The 27,412-nt window shown below is 36.5% G+C and overlaps 1 protein-coding gene across 3 annotated transcripts in view; it reads left to right on the top strand.

The window, feature by feature from the left end:
- The window catches only part of LOC117420826 (SH3 domain-binding protein 2-like), a 42,315-nt gene extending 16,167 nt beyond the window's left edge, over positions 1–26,148 (top strand). For all 3 annotated transcript variants that reach the window (XM_034034497.2, XM_034034498.3, XM_034034499.2), the window contains exons 4-13: positions 4,467–4,584; positions 6,702–6,772; positions 15,563–15,651; positions 16,430–16,498; positions 17,847–18,450; positions 21,766–21,877; positions 22,039–22,094; positions 22,645–22,726; positions 23,516–23,575; positions 24,210–26,148. In XM_034034497.2, the coding sequence (XP_033890388.2) occupies positions 4,467–4,584; positions 6,702–6,772; positions 15,563–15,651; positions 16,430–16,498; positions 17,847–18,450; positions 21,766–21,877; positions 22,039–22,094; positions 22,645–22,726; positions 23,516–23,575; positions 24,210–24,350 (1,402 nt within the window). In that variant the 3' untranslated portion in view covers positions 24,351–26,148. The remainder of the gene's footprint in view (positions 1–4,466; positions 4,585–6,701; positions 6,773–15,562; positions 15,652–16,429; positions 16,499–17,846; positions 18,451–21,765; positions 21,878–22,038; positions 22,095–22,644; positions 22,727–23,515; positions 23,576–24,209) is intronic.
- Positions 26,149–27,412: the final 1,264 nt, after the last annotated feature.

Below are 27,412 nucleotides of genomic sequence, written 5' to 3'. Positions count from 1 at the left end.
TTCAGAAACTCGTGCAAACAGAGGCTTCAAGACTTAAGTATTTTTTTTTTTTGGTTTATAATAGCAGCAATTTTACACAGGAATGACCCTGTGTCTTATACAAAGTCCTGTTTTAAACCAGCAACAGTGCAGGTCGCAGGATGGCGCACTCCCGCCGAGGCTGAGCAGGTTGCAGGACGGGGCACTCCGGACATGCAGGCTGTGGACCCTCTGGACGTGCTTCTCCCCTGCTGGCACTGGAGACGGCAACGGCTCCTCCAGTGTTGGCACTGGAGACTGCAGTGACTCCTCCAGTGTTGGCACTGGAGACGGCAGTGGCTCCTCCCTCTCTGGTCTTTGGGCAGGCAGCTTCCCCCTCTCTCTGGCACTGGAGATGGAAGCACAGTGTATAGTGCCTGAGCTGTCCACAGGCGAGGCACCAACCCTGGTCCTCCAGGCCTGCAAGGAGCGCATCCATCTCAGGTGGCTTGGGAGACAAAGGGGCCCATCTCTGGCTTTCGGACTGGCAGCTGGTCTTGGGCTTGGGCTTTTAGGCGAAGCCAGTCATTGGGGTACTCAACCTCATCCCTGTGGTATGCCTCTATGAAGCAGGGGTCTTCGTAGAGGCACACTTCCTTGAGGTGCCCAAACTCCCCGCTCATCATGCCAGTCTTGATTTAGAAACTGCAGTTAAAAGCGCTCTTGTGCACATTTAATTAAACAAAAACAGGAACAAATAAATAGGCATAAGAGCCAAAATAAAAGGTTTAAACAAAACAATACAAAAAGCGACTGTAGGCTGGGCATTCGCCTTCACTACAGACTTCCAAACACAGTATACAGTTCCAAACTCAGGTCACAGTCACCTACACACCAACCCCCCAAACAAATTCTCCTCTTTAATTGCCATGTGCCTGGGGCCTAATTAACCATTAATCATTCAATTAAGGCTCCAGCCACATTTTTACATGTATTTATGGCAAGGAGAATTTTAACCCCCTCCCTGCCAGCCCTATATTTCCAAACACACAAATATACAATTTACCTTTAGGGCAGGGGTGTCAAACTCAATTTTACCAAGGGTCACATCTCAATTTCATGTTTGCTTCCCGGGCCACAAAATATATGCATAATTTTTACATATAAACATGCATTTTAGTGGATACTACACACATATATATATATATTAAGAATTTAATTAATTTGAAACAAATTTTATCTTACCTATTTGCTGTACTAAGAGTGCTCATTTGTTGAAGAAAAATGACACTGTTTTAGTGAGATCAGTTTATCGATGTTAGGAGTCATGTTTTGTGCTGAAGCTATCTTAAGGATGGAATGTAAATGTTCATCATTCACCCAGGATCTTTGAGGTGATTAATTGATCTTCATCAATGAAAACAGCTGCTCGCACAAGTATGTACTTCCAAACATTGACAGGACTCGTGCGGCCTGAAGGCGGAGCTGTGGAAATGTGGAAATGTGACTGGAAGGAGACTGTAGAATTGCTCAGCCCCGGCAGAATCAAACTTCGCTTTCAGTGCGCTACTGCATGTTCCATTTGCATGTGTTCTGGTGCAGCTTCCACATCCACGGTAAATGGATTTGAGAAAAGCTGAAACTGGAATTGCTGCTTTCTAAAATCGGAAAAGCGGCGCTCAAATTCCACGTGCAGCAGGTTCAGTTTTGCAGCAAATGCATCTCCAGGAAAAGTCACACCCGCAGAAACAGCTGGGCATGTTGGGAAATGAGAAAGCTTTCCTTTTTGCATCTGCTTTTCCCAAAGATGTAACTTTAGCTGAAACGCCTTTACGCTGCCATACATTTCTGTGATGACTTGTTTACAGCCTTGCATTTTAACATTAAAAGTGTCGAGGTGTATTTATATCACAGAGAAATCCAAAATCACACAGCCATTGTGTACCTGAAAGCTCTGGCATTTCTCTTGCTTTATTGTGCATGAACAGTTCTATTTCTTGACGTAGCTTGAAGAATCTTTTAAGTACTGCACCACAACTAAGCCACCGTACCTCAGTGTGGTATGGCAAATCTCTGTGTTGTGTCTTAAGCTCCTCTAGCAACATCTGGAACTGCCTGTGATTCAAACCTCTTGCTCTGATGAAATTGACAGTTTTCACAACTGTGGCCATGACGTTGTCCATTTTCAAAACCTTCCCGCATAAGGCTTCGTAGTGTAGAATACAGTGGTAAATTGTAAGTGTCCCCGGGCAATTCAACTCCTCTAGTTTTTTGTGCACTAAAGCAACAAGCCCATTTTTTTCACCACACATAGCAGATGCTCCGTCTGTTGTCAAGCCAACTAATTTTTCCCAAGTTAATTTCATGCTGTTCATACCCTTCTCAAGCTGTTGAAATATATATTGTGCTGTAGTGGTGTCGTGCATAGCGGCAACTTTCAAAAGTTCTTCAGTAATGGTTAAGTCTGCAGTCACACCCTGGATAAAAATTGATAACTGTGCAGTATCGGTAATATACAGTATGTGCTCTCGTCGACTGCAAGAGAAAAAACTACGGAATTCCTTGCTTTTTCAACGAGCTGATCTGAAGATTGGCAGCCAGGTCATTCACTCGTTCAGCTACTGTATTTCTAGAAAGGCTGACATTAGCAAATGCGCGTTTCTTCTCAGGGCATACGATTTCTGTAAGTTTAAGCATACAATCTTTTACAAATGCTTCCTCAGAAAATGACTTTGATGACTTTGCAATTAATTCTGTCACAACGTAACTCTCCTTACTGCCGCATCACTTTCACATTTTGCTCTTTTAAACATGTTTTGCTGAAAATCAAGGCTTCGTTGTAATTCGTCTACTTTTTCCTTCCTGTCAGTTCCTTCTGACTCGCCATACTTTTCTTTATGTTTAGTTTCATAGTGGCGCCTTATACTGAACTCCTTCATCACTGCTATACTTTCTTTACATACCAAGCAAATTGGTTTTTCTTTGTGCTCGACAAAAAAATTCTGTCTCCCACCTTTTTTGAAACCGTCTGCCTTCCTCATCGATCTTTCTATTTTTTGACATTTTGAGAGCTGGAGCTTCACACGTTTCTGACCACTGTATAACTGTTGCAGAAAACAGGATATGACAAGAACAGTGCACGATCATATTTCTAATCATATTCTATAATAGTCAATAGCATAGTTAATACCATGTTTATAGATTGTATTTAAATCACTTAAAACTGTTACCTAAACTAAAGTGTGACCCAATTATGATTGGTATGCAAATGTAATGTATTTGCTGATGTTAATACTCTAAGGCAAATTAGTCGATCCTACATAAATGTTGTAACTTCCCCTAAAAAATAGGCATCAGCTGTGTCGGGGATAAACAAAACTGTATCCAATTTCTAGAGACTTATTAGATACAGTAAGTCCATGACTTCAGACCCCTAATCTGTACTACTAATACTAACTAGGCATTTAAAACCAGTACAAATTTGAAAAATGGACAAATTGACCGCACTTTTCTCTTGCTATAACATGCACTTACCACACAGTTAACACTTTTTCTGTGTTTTTACCATGATATACCGTCGTTAAGTTACAAGGAATAATATTGCATTTTTGTTGAGAGAGTTAACACTATGACTGTATATTTATTGAAGTACATATATTTCTGAACTTGATATCAAAGATCTATAGTAACTACTAAAAGAACTATGAAAAATAAGGAATGAATAAAGGCAGTACATGTATATGATAGTTAAAATAAAATGGTTTAGTATGCTTTTAACACCATTTTATGTAGTACGACTTTTGTACTACACTAAGTTTCCTTGTGGTTTCACGGTTAGCTGACCCCTTTTGAAACAAGCTCTTGTCCCCTTTGATTCGTATCACAGGGTTTTTTGAAGTAAAGGTCAATGACACATGTGCAGCCCAGCAGCATTTTGCAGAAATGGATTGCAGCATGAAAAATTAGTTCAGCAGCATTGCATCTACATTTTTCAAAACCTCACACATCCAAACATATTGTACGGTCTTTTAGTAGTGCCTTTGGAAGTCATTTAGGCCATATAAGTGCCTCTTGGAGTTCAATACAAGATATTTTTGAATTTTTGGAAAAGTACAGAATTTAACCCTTATGGAAAAAACACGTATTTTTAATATATGGTAGAAAAGTATGATCCTTATATTTTTCATATATAGAAATTGGCCACTTTTTTTAATATATTTAAAATATATGGGATATTAAAATATATTTTAGTCTGTAATCCATATATTTATTTTATATGGATTACAGACTAATGATATTTTTTGCACCATATATTTTCAACATATAAAATAAATATATGGATTACAGACTAAAATATATTTTAAATATATTTAAAAAGGCCAATTTCTATTTATGAAAAATATAAGGATATACCATATATTAAAAATATATGTTTTTTTCCATAAGGGCACTTAAAATACTGATAGTGAGACATTTGTTCTTGTTTTTTTTTATTTTCTGTTTGACAGGATAATGAGGGCGGCAGAAGAGACAACATCAAGTAATGTCTTCCCTTTCAAAATTGTGCACTTCAGCAAAAAACACAGAACGTGGTACTTCTCTGCAGCATGTGAGGAGGAAAGAAAGGTGAAAACAAACTCTCTGACTCAATTCACATGTTTCAATACACTTGTTGCACCCTGAACACTAGAAAACAAATTATGGAAAAGCATGAATCAGATGTTTCATAATGACTGTGGAGTTTGACATAATGAAACATTGGGGGGATTTTCCAGTTGTTTTCTACATATTGTTGGCTGGCCTCATTTGATTTAAATGTATTTGTAAGGTAAACTTATAGAAACTCAGTCAAGTAGACACACTTTTCAGCTTGGGCCCCTTTCAGTGTTAAATGGCCAATACTAAACAGAGATACATATGGATTAATAAAAGCCACATTTGATAATATATAATGTACTGTATATCATCAATTACACCTTAATGAGCAGTGAAAGCCTAGGCCTATATGTTGTATATTTTTGCTACAGCATAACATTTTTTTTATATATTTATATACAGTGAATTCTCATTTAAACAGACTCAGATTAGATACATTTCTACACGGTTCCAGCCAAATGTATCAGTTCCTTATTGTAAATTACTTATTATAATACAAATTCACTTAACACGAATTTCCTTTTAGTTCGAATTATTTTGGAGCCCTCCCAGTGAAGAAAAATTTTAATAAAACAAATTGCTCTAGTTTGAACAGATAAGCATAAAGGATATTGGGAAATGTATTAACTTGCATCCAGATTAGTGCCTCTGTAGTGTATTTTACAGAAAAAGAAAAATGTTGCTGCATCATTGTGGCAAAGTGGCTTGCAGTGTACAGGTGCAGGAGTGATGCGGTGCGTAATCAGGAGACAGACTATTGTAATCCACTCAGAACAGGTTTTAATTATAATTCTGGTCTGGTGACCAAACAATAATTCCAGGCAATGCACAACAATGTGTAATGCACTGGAATAAATAAACACGATGCAGTCCCAAATAATAAACACAGTCAATAGTTCACGCACCATACACAAACACGGTGCTGTAGTGCTTGTGGTGGAAAATACAATTAATCATAGTAACAAGTGTAGTGATGTCCGGGTTTGTGCTGGCCTCTGGCGACAGCTCCGGACGTGTTTAGCCGTCTACTAAATAACAAGTAACAGTTAGAGACAAGACAAAGCAAATAAAACACTCACGCACGATATAACACAGGTCCTTCCGGTCGATTCCTTAACCAAAATGAAGGAACAGATTATGTTGCTTCGTCCCCTTCTTGTACCGTCACACATGACCCCTTGGTAAATGATTGCCGCCGGTCCTCCAGGCAGCGGCTGCCACATCGTTTCCCATCCGGTCAATGAGATAGTACACCAAAGCTCCGCCCCCTTTCTAGATGACCGACTTCCTTTTAACCTTGGGAATGAATTGTCAGGCCAAACAGTCCAGGGTACTCTGTTCCTGTTACTTAGCGCCCTCACAGGTAGGGAGGAAGATTTACCACAAAGATCATTCTATTTCTGTCACAATCATACAGAAAATGAAAGATGTTGCTGCAGATTTCCACATTACCGCAAATACATTCTCAACCATTATGAAAAAACAGGATACAATAATACAAGCCTATGAACGGCAAACTGTGGATACAAGTCACCAGCGTTATCGATTTGATCAATACCTGATGTTGAGAATGCCTTTAGTGGATTAGAAATGCCACTGATCAGAATGAGACATAGAGATCGCAAGTGCATTTGTAATGTATACTTTTGAAAAAGTTCACTTCCAGCTATATTGTCAATACAATGCACAATACTTGCACAATAAATTGTTGTTGGCCCACAATTGTTCTACAATTTAAATTTGCTTTCAGTGTTACTGTAACGTCAATAAAAACTGTCACTATGCATTTGGCTTAGACTCAAATAATAGACTGATACTATGAATTACTGATAATACACATTTTTTTGCTGGTCCCTTGAAATTCGTATTATCGAAAATGGACTATTTTGTTTATAATGCAGTAGTATTTTACAATGTAAGTATCACTCACAATTTACCCTGTGAATTATAAAGTGTAATCTTAAATTGGTTAACCATCATAATTACAAAACAGATTTAGAAAAAAGAGCACAAAGTGTGGTATAAACGTACAAGATATTTTAAAGCAATCACTATTAGGTTGATTTTTTTGCATTTCTTTTTTGCAGAAATGGATGTTATGTTTGAGAAAAGAAATTGACTATTACCATGGCAAAATGGATTATCAGGCTCAGCAAAGGTATGGAGACTTCTTAAATATTTAATTTAACTTATGCTCAACTCTTCAACTGTAACTGTTCCGAAGTTCAACGGTTTCTACTTACAGCTGAATATCTTATATTTACATTATATTGCAGGTTTATTTTAAACTTGCTGCATACTTTACTGCAGCACACCATAGTAAAATACCAGCAAGAGCAGTAATAAAGGTAAAACAGTATAAGCATGCCAGAAGCAATGATACCATAGTAACTGGTTATATGGGACACAAAATGAAGTGAGGATGGCAGGGTTTCCATGGTCAAATAAAAATAAGTCTCACCAAAGAGAGTCTATATATATACTAAGATACTCAACTCCACCTTTACTTCCGTCACGCTGCGCACAAAGGGTTATGGGATATTGTGGCAGTGTGCCCCGCCCATGTGTGTGTGGTGTGTTAAAGTTGGTGTATAGGTATTGGTGCACAGGATATAAATGAGTCTATTGATTTAAAATCTATAGTTGTATTTAGGCAAGGGTATTGCACAATCACTTCACGTGCAGATAAAGTATGTAATAGTATGTGAGCACGGGGATTGCACAAATTAGTTCACGTGCTGGGATTCAAGTGAATAATTAATTAGTAATTGAATCTCGGCACAGCTGTATATATAGAGGCACAAAGCACTAATTCAGGGTTGTGTGTTCAGAGAGGAGAGGAAAGGACAGGACAGGCGAGGAGAGGAGAGGAGAGGATTGGATTTAAAATACAAAAAGAAAGAAAACAATTGTTATGCGTGCTAGTTTAAACTATGTAATGTAATGCTATACATTGCCAATGTTACCATTTTCTTCAAAAGTAAAAATTTACTTCAACAGTTTCATGCATTTTTTTATAACATAGCGAATATCTACTATTTTGGGAGTACCTTTCCTGTAATTTGGGTTTCCATGTAGTTTTGTTTTAGGGCATGAAATTCTCCTTCCAATGTCTTAATTAATATTAAAATATGGGTGAGTATTTGTGTTTCAGACAGTGTTTCTGTCTGAGTTCCAATTTGGCAGTGCATGACTATTGATATCGTACAGCTTTCTTAAGTTTTTAGGTTGTGCTGAAGAAACACAAGTGCAGCCTGCCTCATTTGTCCACCAAAGAAATAAAATAAAAAGCAGGAGAAACAAAATAAAACCAGACATAACGTTACACAAATAAAAAAAAAAATGTATTTGCTAAACATTTTTTGACTACATAAATTATATATATATATATATATATATATATATATATATATATATATATATATATATATATATATATATAGTAGGTGCACACAGACGGTAGATTCAAGCAGACAGTAGATTCCAATATAATCCAAGTTTTTATTAAACTCCAAAAAAGAAAGACTTGCTCGCTTTTTAAACAGAAATGACAATCCTGGTTGTGAAACGATGTCAAAAGAAAAGAAACAATTCAAACAGGAATCATAAAACAAGATACAAAAAAAAAAGAAAAAAACAATGTCAGCTTTTCCCCTGGGTTCCACCAGGTCGTTATTGGCTTCCGAATGTCCTCCAGCCATGGGTTGTTTTAGTCCCCTAGCCTGAGGAAAAGCATGAGCCGTCCGTCTCCACTTCTCCGTAGATAATTCCAACAGCACCGGCACAGGAAAGAAAGTATCAGACGCAACGGCAGCACCAGCTTTTCTCTGTTTAGGCCTTTCAGTTCTGGGTGTAGATTACCACCAGGAATTGGATGGTTACAGACTACAGGTGTGGGCCAATTGAGACGAATTCTACCTAACACTATAATAAACCTGATCCCCTCTAACCACACCTTTAGCCTGTTTGCCTGTTAACTCGTCATGGCAGGCAAGTACGCCGACCACAGGTCTATCTGGGTGTTATTCAACACTTTAGGTTAATAATGATATCAAATGATCCAGTCAAAGGGTTTAGTACAAGTACATTTTCAAAATACTGGTAGCAAATCTACAAAAGGCTACCCTACTTGTCCACATTTTCCACTACATAGTATTCTAATAATAATAATAATAATAATAATAATAATAATAATAATAATAATAATAATAATAAATACCTGAATCTGAATTGTGCAGGAACAGTGCAAGGCTCTCACCAGTAGAATGTGATTATATATTTTGTTGTTGTTGTTGTTGTTCTTGGGGCTCTAGTATACCAGTAGTAGAGTTCATCACATTTCTCAGTAGATGCTAATCTATATTTTGTAACTTTCTGAAACTTCATTATGCAAGTCTTGTTGCAAGCTGATGTTATCCCTCTATTTGTCTTGCTGAACAAATTAATGGAACCAAAACAAATCTTGCTCAATGAATTAAGCTGTGCTTTGCAAAGGGCTTCATAATTTATGTTTTTATTTATTGCAAAGGGCTACATTTTTTCATTTGTAGTAGCTTCAGTATTTTTTATAACATTGCTTAAAAACAAGTAAACTATAAAGCACTTTAATTTCAATGGCAATTATTTAAAACATTGAATAAATGGAGTCACATAAAAAAAATTAAAGAAAAATGAATGAAGAGGTCTCTAAACCCCTCATACTGTATACAATGCTTAGTTTATCCTGTTTGGGAAAGAGCTTGCCAGGGCTACTTCCAGAAGATCTCTGTTGTTAATAAAGAATTGCTTGGTACGGTCTTTAGTTATAGTAGAAAGTTACGCCACAAACGGGATCATGACTGCTGAAGTCTCGTAAACATAAGGTAAAGCATTTGGATATGTTTCCATGGCAAAAAAATAAAATACAAAACAATAATCTCAAAACAGGTCAATCTGTTTATACTGTACTTTTAAAAAAATACAGTAAAGTATAAAGTCGAAGTAAAACACTCAGACTGTTGCTGATAAAACCACTGAAATCTCTGCAGTAAGCCATGTAGCTCAATCAACAAAACCTTGGCCAACAATTAACACTAATTTATTTAAACCAATTTTATACACCCAGAAACTCAATCAGTACAATATGGGAATCATGTATAAGAGGCCAATATAAAAGGACAAGAGAGATCCAGAGCGATGAAAATGAAGACTTGTTTCAAGGAATACACATTGTGTGTTAGTCACCCATCAACCAAATTGACAAGAAGCATGGTCTTCGAATGAAACAAATCCACCAACAGTGTGTTTACGTATGCAATAAGTTGAATATACGGACATCTCAGGGTGTTGTGAGGCACGAGATGAGCCCTGAAGAGCATTATTGCATTTATAATCCAGGTCAAACAGTGGATTTGAAGAAAAAAAAGCATAAATCATGTTTAGGGCAAATAATTTTTTTTTTTAAATTAAATATCTTTATAACAATAAAGTTGTTCCATTTATAACGTTGAACTACACACTAAGTTAAGCTGAGTAAATACATTTTAATGGAACATGCAAAAGAAAAGTAGATCTGTATTTATAATATTGTGGGCATTGCCATTGAAAAAATGCACCAGGGGGAGGAGTTGAAACAGCACTGAGTATTTTTCCTCCCTGTCACTGACAGTGCAGACACACTGTATGAGCAGAACAGATGGGAGGATTTTGGTAATTTTTCATGGTATGTGTCTGAGATGGGTGGATAATGTGCAGAAGTGTCTTTTTGTGTTTTTCTGTAGTGTTTACAAACCGCTAAAAATACATTATTTTAAGTGACAAAGTCAGGGTGACTGAGTAAATAAAGAGAGTGATTTTTCTTGTTGTTGCTATCTTCCAGTTCATTTAATTGTTCTTTATCCAAATCGGCATGTTCACTTACTACTTTGGGATTTTTTGCAAGTAATTGGTCACTCAGTTTCATAGTTACAGCTGTACATCTGTAACTGTAAAAGCAAGATGGCTGCTATACGATACTTTAAATTCTGTGAGGCAGTGCAGTGATTTAGAATATGTGACGAGGCTCCAACTGTCCATATCCAGCTAATATATGGACAGCTGGAACCATGCTTGACCAATCACATTGCTTGTTTCACGTTCCATTGCCACCCCTGGATTATAAATGGCCAGTAATATTCCACTAATATTCGGAATAATGAATAATCAGAATATATATTCTGCCATGTAAACAGCATATTCGGAATAGGAAGAGGAATATTCCACCTCTGCATATTTGGAATATTGGAGGTGGCATGTTCTACTAGTATGTGGAATACTAGTGGAATATAAAGCCATGTAAACAGCATATTCCGACTATGAAGCATAACCCATAACAAACACACAATAATAGTAAATACTCACAGCAGTAAACATGATGGCACATGCGAGAGAATGTAGCTACTTTTCGTCTGATGAGGAGACATCACTTTTATTAAGGATTTGAAAATCGTAAAACAGCTTGATGGCAAGAAACAGAGATGCGCAGAAGTGCTGAAAGGATGGCGGAATAAATCAAGAAGGAGGATTTGAGAGAACTGTGTATCAAATTCTTCATTGATGTAAAGTTTTAAAAGCACAGTACTATAAAGAAAAAAGAAAATAAAAACAGAACAGAAATGGGGTGAACCTATCAATTTGTCCTTACTTCATACTTATAAATGATATACTGGGTAATTGCCCTTTGTCTTCACTGACCTGGTGTAGCATGTGAAAGTGCATCCCGTGAGATAGTGCACCCCTTCAGTGCAGCAGCATGCCTTTAACATGTGCACGTCATGCAATGTAAGGGGTGACGATGGAACAAACCTTGAGTTTCACATTTTAAAACTAGAAGAAGAAACAAGCACATATTGTACATTTTCCTCTTCGCAAGCTTTACCCACATCTGTACTTTTGCTGTAGGTGTGTTTAGTGAGTCACACAACTTTTTACTCATATTACAAAATTGACGATAAGTGTATAAAAAACTAGATGTTGTATTCAATGTTTTATTAAGCGTAGCGCTGTATATACTGTAACTAGTAAGTTATATACAGCAATTTATAAAAATTTACAAAACAAAAAGGAAAAATGTAAGGGGTGCACTCTCACAGGAGCACTTTCACACCCGCGTGGTGCGGGCATCAGGTTTGAAGAAGAAAGTTACCCTGACCAGCTGACTGGTCCAGTGGTTAAAGAAAAGGGCTTGTAACCAGGAAGTCTCCGGTTCAAATCCCACCTCAGCCACTGACTCATTGTGTGTGACCCTGAGCAAGTCACATAATCTCCTTGTGCTCCGTCTTTCGGGTGAGACGTAATTGTAATGACTCTGCAGCTGATGCATAGTTCACACACCCTAGTCTCTGTAAGTCACCTTGGATAAAGGCGTCTGCTAAATAAACAAATAATAATAATAATATAATTCTAACACTGTGTCATCACATTATAATATATTACCATCACATACATATTATCTATTTATTCATTTATTGAGAGGAATGGTATTCCTCGCGCCAAGTTATCAGCGAAATGCGAGAACTGCCAGACTATACAGCAAGGATAGTTCACGTGTTTTCAGGGTATTGGCGCAGCAAAAGTAGTTTATGTAGTAACTTTATTAGTTTAAGTACTAACTTTTAATATGTAGTTCCCAACACTCTTTGGTGAAATGTAGAAATAAAAGTCAATACCTGTCATACAGTAAGAGAAATAAGTTGCCAAAGTAAGCTAAAAATGTTCTTTTTTTCCCAACATATTTTTTTTGCAGACCCCAGGCACATTTATCCACGCATATGTATATTATAGGACATCCGGGTTTAATGACAATTAATTTGTTTTGTCAACACGGAAATATACTAGGGAATGCATTTATTTTGACGTCTGTATCATTTATTTTAAACGATGTATTGAGAGTTTAAAATGGACTAATCAAACGGCAAAAAATATAATTTTGAAGACCACTGGGAGTTTTATCCACGCATATGTATATTACAGGACATCCGAGTTTAATGATAATTAACTTGTTTTGTTAACATGGAAATATACTAGGGAACACACTTATTGTGACATCTATATCATTTATATTAAATTATTTATTTCTGTTTTAAAATGGAGCATTTGCCTGCAAATATAAAACGTTTTTTTTATATACTGTAAAAATAAAAAAAAGGTCTGGCATGCGTGGAATTTGATGAAACTATAACCTTCAGTTTGTGTTATACTGTCTATTTGAAAAAGGAATAGTGAAAGTGTAAAGGAATTGCGTTACCTGTATGCTCAAGTAAGTTCAAATATATAGTAAAGGGACTGTATGCCACTTCCATGCAAAGGTCTAACTCAGTGGTTCTCAAACAATTTGTTTTTGGTGACCTCATTTTTCCTAAAAATAGTAAGTATATCATATACAAAATAAAGACAATACACATATGCACTTCTAAATGTTCTCATTTATTTCTATAATAAAACCAGAGTAAACCCTTCTAATAATAACCACTTGTTCTTCAACACAACCTAAAAACTTGGTGGAAACCGAGTTTAAGAAAGTTTCACAATATCAGTAGTCAAGCAAGGCCAGATTGGAATGCAGATAGAAACATTTAAATATTCCCTCCCATATTTTAAATATTCTCTATAATCTGGATCTCTCTCAGGCGAATGTCATTTTTGGCCTGGACCATGTAAATTATGGCCATCTCTTAGTCTGACAAGCCACCACTTGGAACCTTTCTTTCAATTCTAGACATTGCAGAAAGAATGCAAATACATATCACAGTAATGCAGTAGGTTATATAATGTAAAGTAGAAGTTGGATACATTTATACAAGTACCATGATTTGCACTTGCCTAGTCTCAGTACAAAATGTACTTATAATAGATGCAAACGTTTAACGTGCCATCATTGTCCCAGCTTCACTCATTGTCACACCCTGGTTGATGTCATGGTCTGCAATTGTTTCCCACAGTTCATTTGAGATGGAGGTATGCTGAAGTCTCACCAGTCTTGTCTCTCTCTGCTGTCGACATCCATGAGCAGCCATCATTTCATATACACAATGGCATCAGCTTGAAGCTGCCCTGTGTCAATAGAAACAGCTTTTCTTTTTATATAGGCCTCTTGTACATGATTCCACTGTAGTACTGATTGGGTTTCCAGAAATGAATTAGGAATTAATTTGTGTTCACACAATTAGAAGGTTTGTTTTTTGCTATGCATGTGTGTACGAGGCAGCAGTGTGGAGTAGTGGTTAGGGCTCTGGACTCTTGACCGGAGGGTATTGGCTTCAATCCCAGGTGGGGGACACTGCTGTTGTACCTGTGAGCAAGCTACTTTACCTAGATTGCTCCAGTAAAAACCCTACTGTATAAATGGGTAATTGTATGTAAAAATAATGTGATGTCTTGTAACAATTGTAAGTTGCCCTGGATAAGGGTGTCTGCTGAGAAATAAATAATACGAGTGAAATGTGTGATCAGTTTTGCAAATAGATATTTATCTTACATATTTTAATATTTGTGTGAAGGGTTTTGATTAAATGTATTTTACAATTTGAGAAAAAATTGTAACTCAAAATATTAAAAGGAATACAAGTTTAGGAGACACTGTTTCTATGATAATTAATATGTGTTTACTAAAATATTTCAAAAGACCAGTTGCATTTTATTTAGGTGATGGGTTAAATGCAGTATAACTTTGTGTTTTGATTTATTGATGTGAGTGTTACGTTTTGCAAGGCGTGTGAATAGATTTGACATATTCACTTAATTTTGCAAATGTGTGGTAATTTTTGAAAATGCGTGAAGTTTTTTGTTATTTGAGTTTAATAAATGTTTTGATAATTGTTTTAGGAGTATAGGTAGTTCCAGAACAAAACTTCAGTGGAATTAGCTGTAGTAGCGATAGCCTATTGGCACAATTTTTGTATAGCACACATTAATAAATCTATTTTGTACTATGAGGGAGTCTTAAGGAAAGCAAACTTTTTTAATGCGGTGCACATTTAATTTATAGTACATACAATTATTAAGATGTGTGACATCAGAAATATTAGCATAGCCTGTCCTTAATTACCACTGGCACGGCACTTTTAAAGTTTGTTGTAAACCCATGTCAAAATAAAAAAGGACAGGGTGAAGTTTATATTTATTAGGAATAATAGTGCTACTATCATATTTTGCTATTTTTCTTGTAAACATAGCCATTGTTGACTGGTTCCCTAGCCATTACTGTATATATTATATCACTGAAAGAGAAGATATTTAGATGTAGGCACATGGGTAAGGGGGAGCAGAGTAAATGCAATTACTGAAGAAACGTGTACAGAGGGGTAATATAGCCATTCTACAGTGCAGAACAAGTCCTGTAATGAAGGTAACTGAAAGGCTTATTTTAGTCTTATTTGCCCTGTTTGTGTATCCAGCTAGTATAACGGCACACTGTCCTTGTCCCATGAACCACCAGAGGAAGCCTTGTACTCTTCTCATTGAAACAATGGAATTGCAGGTGTTTCCCTTCCTCTGTGGCTGAGGAAAGAGGCCAAATCTAGTGTGCAGCTTCCTCTTTCTTTGATGCAGCCCAATGAGGTTTAAAAATTAAGGTCCGCTAAATGTGGCATACAAAAAAACAACTGTAATGACTCCCTGAATATATGTTGCCAGATTTACATTTGATTTATGACGCTGCTATACTTATATATATTAAGTTATGTGAAATGAATTATGCTAACTCTGCTAAAATACCCCCAAAAACCATCATTTATATTTATCACAGTTTTGTTTTGTTACTTTGTAATAGGATAGCCACCGAATAACTTAAAAAATAAGCCTAGGGATAGTAAGATACTTTAACATGTAACAACAAACAACCCTTCACTTCTGAAGAAGAAGCCTTTCAATATTATTAATATGTTAACAAAACATATAAAACATGTTCATTTTGTTTATCCTTTTTTCTTAGTGTTTCAGGTTTTGACTCGGAAAGCTTTTATGGCTCTGTTGAACGACCTATTGACATAACATATACCCCTGAAGCATCGGACAGTGGTGGTAAGAATAATGTCCTGAAGATGTGTTGTTTCTGAAAAATACATTAAAAAGGCAGTATTGATGGTGGCAGTTTTTTTACTCCAAATTCTGTCAGATGGCATGTCCAAACAAATCCACCACATGGAACTAAAGGCTGTTTTTCATGTAAAGCTGCTGTTTCTTCAGGAGCAAAGTGCACATACAGTATTAAAGGTAGAATACATAGGGTTTACAAAATGAAATGATGACTGATGTTTGAAAAGAAACAGATGTTTTTTTTTCATAACATGGAAGCTCGTACAGGAGCTTGCATGCTTCACATTAAGATGCAAACAGTCCTTCTGGGGAACTAGTTGAGAAAATATAGCTATGAACTATGCTGAGCTCAAACTTTTTAAATAAGTTTCAAGGCTGTCATGAAAATGGAAACAAAACAAGAACTGAAAACCAAGTAACATGAATGATACGTGGGTAAGAAAAATATACAATTTTGTACACCCTATTTATGCTACATTTAGTCTTGTTTGATGTAAACTGCATTGTAATCAGTGCTGACATAAATACTGTAGCCTCAAAGCAGCAACCATTATCCTGCAAGTTTGTGCAGCATTATGTACAACAGTGTATGTCTGTATTGTGTGTATGCGTTCTGCATAAAACAATATTACGATTTTACAATGTTCTGTTCCTCCAAATGACAAAAATAATAACCATTAGTCAACTGCACTGCTGTAAAAAAGTCAATAAAATGAATCGCATAAACTTGCATGTCAAACTAATCACTGGTTTCGTTCTTTAGACTATGTAGAAGAGGAAGATGAAGGGGAAGATGAAGATTATTTGAACCCAGATGAATCACAGGAAGGAAGTAGGCATTTGTTCTAAACAAATCTCTCCATTTTGAAAAGCAATACAGTATATGAACCATAAACACCAGAAGCATGGTATTGTCAACAATATCCATGTGTACCAAGGCCAGTGAATTAAAAAAATACAGGGGTTGTTCTTAGTGCTGATGTTTCCATGGAAATGTCATATTATACATTGCAGATACTGACAAGCATGAACATGTGTGTGGTCTAAAACAGTTTCTCATAGATTTACCTCACGTGTTTCAAACTTAAATAAAAAACAAAAAGGCCTGCCATTTAAATACAGTCACTCTTTGGAAACCCACCACACCAAATTATTATTTTTTATTTACTGGCGCATTTTGATTAGGCATTTGTTTGATCAGTCAATTCTACTAGACCTGCTGTTGCACTGAATATGTTTTCCTAGGGCAACTTTAGAGTGAGCAGCAGTAGGCCTCTTTAATGAGCAGCATTAAACCTATTTAATGAACAGCAGTAAACCTCTTTAATGAACAGCAGTAAACCTCTTTAATGAACAGCATTAAACCTATTTAATGAACAGCATTAAACCTCTTTAATGAACAGCATTAAACATATTTAATGAACAGCAGTAAACCTCTTTAATGAACAGCATTAAACCTATTTAATGAACGGCATTACACCTCTTTAATGAACAGCATTAAACCTATTTAATGAACGGTATTAAACCTCTTTAATGAACAGCAGTAAACATCTTTAATGAACAGCATTAAACCTATTTAATGAACAGCATTAAACCTTTTTTGTATTCTACAATACCGCTTGCACGTGTAAATAGTGTGTTTTTGTTTTGTTTGTAAATAAAATGTGTTTCATTTGAAAGTTTTTTTTCAAATAAAGTTTGTGTTAGATAGGGCAGGGCTGGGAGGTTAGAATTCCCTCCCTGCCTAACTGAATTCCATGTGCAGCATGTGGCCAGGTGTTGATTGACTAATTGATTATCAATTAACCTCTGCCACATTCCATTTAAAAGGGAGCTGGAAAGCCAGTCCAGGGTTGTTCTTTGTCTCAACAAGCTGAAGATGAATTGGCTGGCAATCCCCCATCTACTGCACCTGACCTGTAAATTCTGCTAATGAAACCTAGACACCTGCGGCATTTCAACATCAACCTCTGTTACACCGCTGTAAAACAAACAAACAAAAACATATAAAGTACTGCATGCATGTTTATTCGGAGGAATCTTATACGTGTAGTGATCCAAAAGTCCTTTGCTGTAGAATGAACTTTATAGAAGTACAGAACGTTTACAGAATGTTACCCTATATTACAAAACAAATGATATTATTGATATACAACTTTGTATACCTTTTCTTGTTTCAGATATTTTAAATCGACCTAATGCACCCCCTCCTGCCTATCCTCCGCCTCCTGTTCCACTTAAGTCATACCGGCATGAAACGCCACCTCCTCAGCAAACCACAGGATTCAGGGCAATGCCCCCAAATATTCCACCTGCTCCCAAGAAAAGTCTACCAGAGTTACAATTTCCCAGAAAGGAATCTCCACCATTTCCACCACACAAAAGAAGTGAATGTGAACTACCCAAGTCAGCAGCTGTGATTCTCAGCAAAGGCCTCCCTCCACAGTTACCGATGGTCTCCCATTTGAAGAAGCCAGCCACTGACACAAAAGAGGTGCCTGTTAAACTTCCAAAGTGCAGTCCAATTTGCAGTGATCTTGAGAAAAAGCTAGCTGTGAGCAACAAACCCTCCCATGCCAACTTGCCACATTTTACTAGTATTGAGAACAAGCTTCCTGAAAGCAACAAACCCTCACATGTTACTTTTCCGGAAGCAACACCACCACAAAACCCCAAGCTGACTCTGGGGTGTGAGAAGCCTGGGATGTACAAGCCCCCACTGATGCCCAAACCTCCACCTGCTAGAGTGAAGCCAAAGCCAAAACATCACAGACAATCCTTACAGTAAGTAGTCTACGGGTAAATATTGCGATACAATAATTAAGGGCATTATAAATATACAGTAAAAGAATATATTACCTAACCCAACTTAGCACAATCAGAATAGTGTTATTGTTATTTCAGGTTGTTAATGAGGAAACGTGTGCTTCTTTACAAGCTTCAAGTAAAAGTACACCTCAGGATTTTATTCTTTTATATATCTTTTTGTTTCTATAAATCATTTATAAATCATTTTTAATCTATATCCATCTGTGATGGGGTACACCCTGCCCCATGTTTATTTTTGTATTATTTAAATGCATTTTGTGGTAAAAACGAGGTATTATTATTTATTGTTGTTTTGTTTGGCAGGGAAGGAGTTAAAAAACTTTCCCTGCCAGATATACTCGTGTAGAATGTGGCTGTCTTCAAATTGGCTAGTTGTTTACCAGTTTTAGGAGAGCCACATCAATATAAACAGTAGCTGTGTGCTGGGAAGTGTTTAGTTCGTTTTTGGTCTTGTGTGTACTGTGAAGTTACATGTTGTGTTGGAAGGAGGAGAACTGTCGGGAGTTAGTGTAGTTATTAAAAGCTTTAAAAAATATATATATGTTAAAGTGATGTGAGTAAAAATAAAGTAGATGGTAAAATAAACTTCAAGTTATTTGATACGGTCATCGTTTTTATTACACTATGAAGGAGACATCATTGTTTTTATTACATTATGAAGGAGACATTTCTCACAAGCACACGAGTCAGTGTTCCAAGATACATGAATTCTCCAAAGCTTATATAGTTTGCACATAGCAATCAGACATTCCCTTCATCCCTTCCTGGTTGCTTCAATAGGCTGCTGATTGTAACTTGTCTATCCTTTGACGATTATGTTACTTCCAGGATATAGGCTTTTTTATAGTTGTGAGTTAAGGGCTTTTGTCTATTTTCCTTTGAAGTTTTAACTGTGGGAACGGAATGTTTAGCCAAAGGTGTCACTTCCCTAAGAACACAGAATAGAGTGCACTCCGTTTCACAAGCTACACTTCACCCCTGGACTTCAGTGGACTGTACACTGTGTTTTTGGGTTTGTTTATTTTGGCCAACGTGCATTTTATTTTGTGTTTATTTATTATTATTATTATTATTTATTTCTTAGCAGACGCCCTTATCCAGGGCGACTTACAATTGTTACAAGATATCACATTATACATTATATCACATTATACAGATATCACATTATTTTACATACAATTACCCATTTATACAGTTGGGTTTTTACTGGAGCAATCTAGGTAAAGTACCTTGCTCAAGGGTACAACAGCAGTGTCCCCCACTGGGGATTGAACCCACAACCCTCCGGTCAAGAGTCCAGAGCCCTACTCCACACTACTGCCCCCACACTATTTAATAAAGATGAGCTATCCCTCCAGACATTCCAACTCTGGTCTGAAAGGAAGCAGAGGCTAAGTAGTGCAGAGAACACAGCACTTTCACATGTGCAGGGATAGCGGTTCCTAGATTGATGCGGGAGTCTAGCTCATCCCTCAATTCAGCTATGAGGTCAAGGATGACCTGCGGAGTGAGACGATAACGCTTTAGCACCGTATCCTACGGCATCCCAAACAAAGTGACCCTGGGATTTAATATGCTGGGTCTTCTTCGTCTTGCCCTTCGAATGTGTTCCTGCCTCTCCTCAACAAGAGCCAAGTGTCGCAGCATCAGGAAGTGTACCACAGCAGCCACCCTGAAGCCAATGACAAGTCTCTGGAGGTGTGTGCTTTTATACAGCTCAAGCCGGGGACACACTGCCCGATGCGATCGTCGCATCTCTCTGGCGAAGGTCGCATCGCAAAAAACAGCTCTGAGAGCGGGCATCACACACGGCCCGATTGAAATCGCAGGAAGGGACGCACAATTTGTGATTTTTTTTTCTGATGTCACCTGCCCTGGATGCATAAAGTACAGCGGCAATGGGTCAAATCAATGACAATAGGCAAAAACATAAGGCTAAGACAGTGCTATATACAATTTTGGCTAGATGGCAGTGTGATTGTAAAAACCACATATGACTGGAGACATATCTCTATTAACACACACACACACAACATACATACATACATTCATACAAATTAATAATAAATAAATCATGGTTATAGCAGCAGTTTATATACCGTATTCTGTAAACATTTAGTCTAATAGTTAACATCATAGTATATATCATATACAAACCAATGGAATCCCGTGTGTGTGTGTATTACTAGAGAGAAAATACATGCGTGTCTATCTCTAGTCATATGACTGAACGCGGTGAACTCATTGGTTGCTGACTTTGAGACTTGCGAGTGGGTATGACACACTGCCCGATGCAAGGGAATATTAAACACGTTTAAACTTTGCAAGCCGATTGAAATCGATTGGCCGATTCTGTAAAATGGCATCTCAAAGAGTAACACTCTGCCCGATATGACTGAAAAATCGCGTCGCTATTGATCGAATCGGGCAGTGTGTCCCCGGCTTTAGTTACTCGCTTCTACACCTTGTAAGGGTCAGCAATTGCCTAAGTGCAAGGCAAAATCCTTACATGAAATTATAATGTTTGCGTCTGCTTAGTATCCAGATCCTGGCCAATTCCATGCTCTTTTCTTAATTTGAATGTTATTTTCAATATAATTTTAATGGACTAAAGTGCAGATTTGATAGCGGGTGCAGAACGCCAGGTGAACACCATTCTTTACATACGCCGCATTTTTAGCGGCCGCTAAAATCAGACTTTACGGCTGCTAAACACGATTTACGGCAACATTATAGGGGTTTTGCACCCGGAAATCACTTTGGCGTATCCTTACAGAATCGATATCTTTACTTAGGGAAATGATTCATGTTTTTCACGTGGCTACAAAAGGACCCTTGTTTGCTGAAACAAAGAAAACAGAAAAGTGGTTTAGGTACTTTTTTTTTTTTACAAGGAAGAATGAAAATGGAGCAGGTCTCTGCAAACATACAGTACATAAGTATGGATGTGAAATGACTATCCAAAGCTTAAACGCCCAGGGCAATAATAATAATAATAATACTAATAATAATAATCATCTAGTTCTCTCAATTCTACAGTGCATTCAATAAGATACAGTGCTTATCGAAATGCTTGTCTTCTGGATTAAGTTGCTTAACTTTAATGGTGCTCATTTCCATTTGTGCACTGTTCAGTGAACTGCAGGTGAAATGCAAGTGTTCTAACTGTCTTCTATCAAACTACCCCCCCCCCCCCTTTTTTTTACACATCGAAATAGTGTGCACAATTTTTCTTGTTAGGCTGAAAATCACATTTTCTGTCTCTTTAAGGAGATCTTCAGCAGATGGACAAAGTTTCCGTTCTTCAGTGGATGAAGAGCCAGCACATTTGCGAACTAAATCCCAGTCAAACAATTATGACTCCGATGAAGACTATGAAAAGGTAAGCACATATTGTTAGTTTTATTTCCAATGCTCTGGGAAATTCATTTAGTAAGAACGATGGTGTTCTCACAAAAGTCCTGCAAGAGATAATTTCAGTAGCCTTTTTTTTGATCAGCAGGTGAATGGGTCATTTTATGTTTTTTTTTTTCTCTCTTGCAGGTGCAATTGCCTAACTCTGTTTTTGTTAGTACAACAGAGACAAGTGAGGTTGAAAGGTAAATTCTATACATATTCTATACATTTTTACTAACATTTTACAACCTTTGTGCTTGCATGTGATTATTGACAAATCTCAATACTGAGCCTTAAAGCAGATAGACGTTTTTGAACATCTCACTGTTGACATTCTGTGTTGTCCCATCAGTAAAAATGAGCGTTGCTCAAAACTGACTCAATATGAGGGTGATGTTGGGTACTATTTCTTGACTATTGCTCAAATAAAATTTACTTTAGTTTATACAGTATATCCCTAAGTAGCAGAGATTCTAATTTTCTAAGCTATTTATATTAGTTTGATATTTTACACTACATGTATAGTAGCAAGAATCTTTCTTTCTTTTTTGCTTTAAAATACATTTAATAACATTTTTAGAAGCAACAGTATTTATTGTGCTGAATATATTTTTGTTTTAGATAATTAAAAAAAAAAAAACACCACAAAATTAAGACAAGACTGCCCTCTGGTGGTACATTAAGGGATGACAGTCTATGGTATGTTATGCTTTACTTCTACATGAAGTGGCTGACATTTGTTTATGATTATAGGTTATTTAAAGACACTGATCCAAGAGGTCATCCACAGGATGGATTGTACTGTATAAGGAATTCAGCAACCAGGACAACAAAGGTACAGTTATGTTAATATTTTTGTGTATTGTATGCACTATATATTCGATTTATTACAACAGACAAAAGACTGTTCACTCTCCCAGTGATAAGAAGGTTAATGATTTCTTTATTCTAAATCTCTTGCTTGAGTTTGAAGAGTCATTCAATTGTATTCTTCACCCCCTTCCCACCTTATATTAGTTTAGTAACCCTTTTGTAAATCCTTCAAGATGATGACTAATAAGTATTTAGCAATAGATCTTGCTCTTAATTGTACTGTAATTCTTTATGTGTATTTTTTGTATGCAACTGTAAGTCGCCCTGGGTAAGGGCATCTGCTAAGAAATAAATAATAATAATAATAATAATAATAATAATAATAATAATAATAATAATAATAATAATAATAATAATAACTTTGCAAATGGTACTGTGCCATGCTGTCTGTCCTAAAGACAGTGCATACCAACTTCAAGGTGACTTCAATTGTCCTATTTGGTTAATTCATGGCAGGCCATGTTGCCATTAAATTGTAAATGAGCTACACTTTACTGTGTACACTGATCTATTGCTCGTGACTGATTATTTGCAATGCAAATTAAATTTCGAATATGTATACTCTAATATAAAGAAATAGCTGCTGCTCCACACTTAGATAGAGGGCTGATCTTCGGCAATGTCTGTATCCAAGAGTGTCTCACAATGGACAAATGAAACCCTTGCACTTGATAAGAAATTCAAGTTGTGATATGCTACAACCTGTGAGTTATTTCCATATTGCCATAACACGCTGCTTCTTATTATTTAGGTCTTAGTTGTATGGGATGTAACTACATACAAAGCAAGGAACTTCAGAATCTTTGAAAAGGTCAGTGTAAGATTCAGTATCTGGTTTTATTAACCCTTATTCTAGTGCTAAAAATATCTGCAGGCTTGTGTATATATATATATATATATATATATATATATATATATATATATATATATATATATAATATCTAATAGTGCTAAAAGATCAGGATGCAAATAAGCCATTCCGTCTTAATTAAAAGAGACCATTCTCAGAAAAGCTTAAGACACTGTAAAAGTCTGGAATAACTCTTATTGCAGCGGGAGTGTCTTATTTCCATCCCTGAAATGCCTCATCACACACAGACTGCTGACAATCCTAATTATGGTTGCTAGAGATTGAAACCAATTTGGTCTCAGTCTGTTTCAGATGCAAACAAACAGGACTGCTTTTAAATCACTTTCAAGATGGTCCCAGTAGCAAATGGAAATGTGGCATAAGTTGAACTACAAATAGCAGTCTGTAACCCAGTAACCTGTAAAGACCTACCACAAAAAAAAAAATATGCAAACAATAAAAACAGTATTTGCTTTCCCAAACCATACAATACAAGGATAACAAAAAAGAAAATATGACACATGTAAAAAAAAAAATGTAGAAAACCTCAAATTGATCGCATGCAAATTCTAATTCAATCTTTCCCTGATTTTAGGACTCCAGGGTCTTTCTAGAAACTGACCTGACATTCCCTTCATTAGAAGCATTGGTTGAGCACTACTACAACCATGTTCTACCCAGCCATGATACACTCCGTCTTCAGAAACCGTTTGTACATCAAAATGTGTTCAGTTAGCATTGCTGGGAATTGGTGCCAGTGGTCTGTTGTTCATTGAGCAATATTTGTTTTAGGAAGAACAAAACAAAACAAAACAAATGTGCTCAAAAAGGCAAATTCAGGGCTTAACATCAGTTTGCTGCAAGACTTACAGAGCAAAGTTCCAGAAAGTTACAAAAATGTCCTGGGTGGATTAGCATCTACCGAGAAATGTGTTGAACTCAACCTCTGGTATATTGGGTCAAATAGGATATATATGTCCCTGTGGCAGTCAGATTCAGGTATTTATAATAATAATAATAATATGTAGTGGGAAATGTGGGCGAGTAGGGTAGCCTATTGTAGATTTGCTACCAGTATTTTGAATATGTACTGTACTAAACATTTTGACTGGATCATTTTTATATCAATTAAAGTCTGTTTCAAACCTCTTTTCAAAATGGCCGCTCTAGTGCACTGATAGTGTAAGGATTGTTTCCCACATTGTCAAACAGGTAACATAGCAATAACGATCCATGATGTGGTACGAAACTGAAATCCAGAGCACTTTTTATGATTTTTTTTTTTTAATCGCTCTTCCTGTAGAGAGGACCGATCTTAAACCCCAGTGCACTAGAGCGGCCATTTTGAAAAAAAAGCTTTGAAACAGACTTTAAAGTTATAAGTGTAAAAAGTTGCCAGGTTGTTAACAATGAAAAGAAAAATTACAGGTACATTCTTTAAACAGTTGTAGCAACACATGGAGGCGTGTAATGCTATCGGAACCCCGCTACTTAATCTTTAAGGGGCATTCTACTTTTTTTAGATGTCTTTTGGATCAGATGTTAAAAAAAAAAAAAAAAAAAAACTGTCTTCTTGTGCAGTAAATAATGCAAGGCACAATGCTGAAAATGATTAAAGGTGTGATGACCTTCAGTGTCCTGATTTAAATTATGCTAGAGGTCCACAGTTCTGGCCTGGCTTAAACTGAAAATATATGTATTAGTGCGATTGTATATTGGAGAATGTGAATCCTAAACTTAAAGAAATATCTTGCAGTTACCTTAAAACAATTATAGCTTTCAAAATAATTCCATAAATCTTACCTCTTTTGACCTTCCATTAGTCTCAAATGTGCAGTTTTGAAAGAAACATATGTTTTAGCAAACTTGTATTTTTTATTTTAAAGATGATGTGTTACCTTTTCAAGTTTAAATTTGTCAGAGCAGGTTTCTGGAATTGGAAGGCTAGGGTTCTGGAATTATTTTATTAGCTACATACAATCACTTTAATATCTGCTCATCTTTTAAGGTTGTTTTTTTAATACTGGAATGTAACATCCCTTATAAAAGTTTACTTGGAAAATCTGCAAGGAAGTTTTCCAGTTTCATGTTGAGCCTGTTCCCATTCTTGTACTTTGCATTTGTTTTGAACAATTTGTGACAGTAAATAGACTGAGCGCATGACACAATGGTGCAATATGTTCCATATCTCCTATTTAAAGTTAAAATCTGCCTAGTGCTTTTTGAAAGTAGCTTGTCTGGCTAAAACAATGTATACTCTGTATCTCTTCACTGTAATAAGTAACAAAACACATGTAACAAGTACTGTATTAAGTCTAAAAGAAATGTACATGGAAAGGGCATGCATGCCGTAAATTACACAGTACTTTTATATATCTAAATATAATTACTGAAAGTGTATATTATAAATTATAAATGTATATAGAAAGTCTTAATAGGTCTGACTAACATATTTGTTATTACCATTAAACGGTATAATTATTTACATGTAATTGTTGGCATTGTATATAAAATAAAATATATTCTTGTAATAATTTGGAATACATTATTTAAAGCTGCTACACACCAGATGTGATGCGACAAGTGAAACTATGCAGTGATGCGACAAAACTTTTGATGAATAGAATTGAATCCTATTTTTTGCCATTTGTCGTGTGACAACTAGGGGATTGACCAATCAGAGAACAGCTTCAATTCATGTGGTCCAGCAGGGTGAAGTATCCAAAATGACATAGGAAAAAATAGTACTTGCCGTTGAAAAATACCCAGAGTTTTATGACAAAGATCATTGCAATTATAAGGACACAGATTTAAAAGGTAATACTGTATATGGGAGTCCATTTTGAAGGCACTGGATAAGCCTGTATGTATGATTTATTGCCATATATGTTGAAATACTGTCAGAGAAGACACTCATAATTACTACATCGTGTTGACGAATATGTACCAGTCTTGATCATAGTTTTATTGATCTGTCAGTTTTTCAATCTGTCGCATCGCCTCTCTGTCGCTTCAGGTGTGCATGGTCATGTCGCTGTGAAAGTATCTTGTCGCCCAATGAAAAATCTCAGTGCGTCTGGTGTGTGGTGGTCTGCCATCTATATTTGTAAACACACATCATTCACTGAAACACTGAATACCTCTTTTTGCTGCTTACTACATCATTATGTGCTCTTCATATTGCCTGGCAACACAACATAATCACAGTCACAAGCAAACTGAATTACAACACATTATGAACACATATAGCAGATGCATAAATAAACAACAGCATTGTCATAAATCAGCAGTCGAAGCTAAGCATTGACAAGGAGTCCTCTGCATAGCCCAAATCCAGGATTTTAAAAAAAGTGACAGAGAGAACCCAAAATGAACATCAGTCATGATGAAAGTACTGGGTGGTATATTGGTATAAAGTTTACCAAGGGGCAGGCTTAGGTGCAGCAAGCAGCCTAATTCACTCAAGCCATCCGTGTCGTTGACCTCTAGAGACCTGTGGACTCAACACAGGCCACAAGTTTTATGTCTCAACTTGGACAGTAGTTCACTGAAACAACTTCACAGTTTGGCACAATTGGCAAACACAGCTAGGGACAGGCCTATGAATGTCAGGGAGTGTTCAAGTCAGGATTGGAGAGCGATTACAGAGCGGCCTCATGTCTCTCTGTAGCCAGTGCCATTGTACTAAATTCACTAGGAAGAGTTTCTGACTAATTCTGTGTCAGTGGCAGCGGATAAGTAAAGATAATTTTTTGTATCCATCTCCACTAAGGCTTTGAAATGATTGTGACTGCAATG

Source organism: Acipenser ruthenus, chromosome 1, assembly GCF_902713425.1.
Source record: "Acipenser ruthenus chromosome 1, fAciRut3.2 maternal haplotype, whole genome shotgun sequence".
NCBI classification, from domain to species: Eukaryota; Metazoa; Chordata; class Actinopteri; order Acipenseriformes; family Acipenseridae; genus Acipenser; species Acipenser ruthenus.
This window is presented reverse-complemented; position numbering and strand designations above follow the sequence as displayed.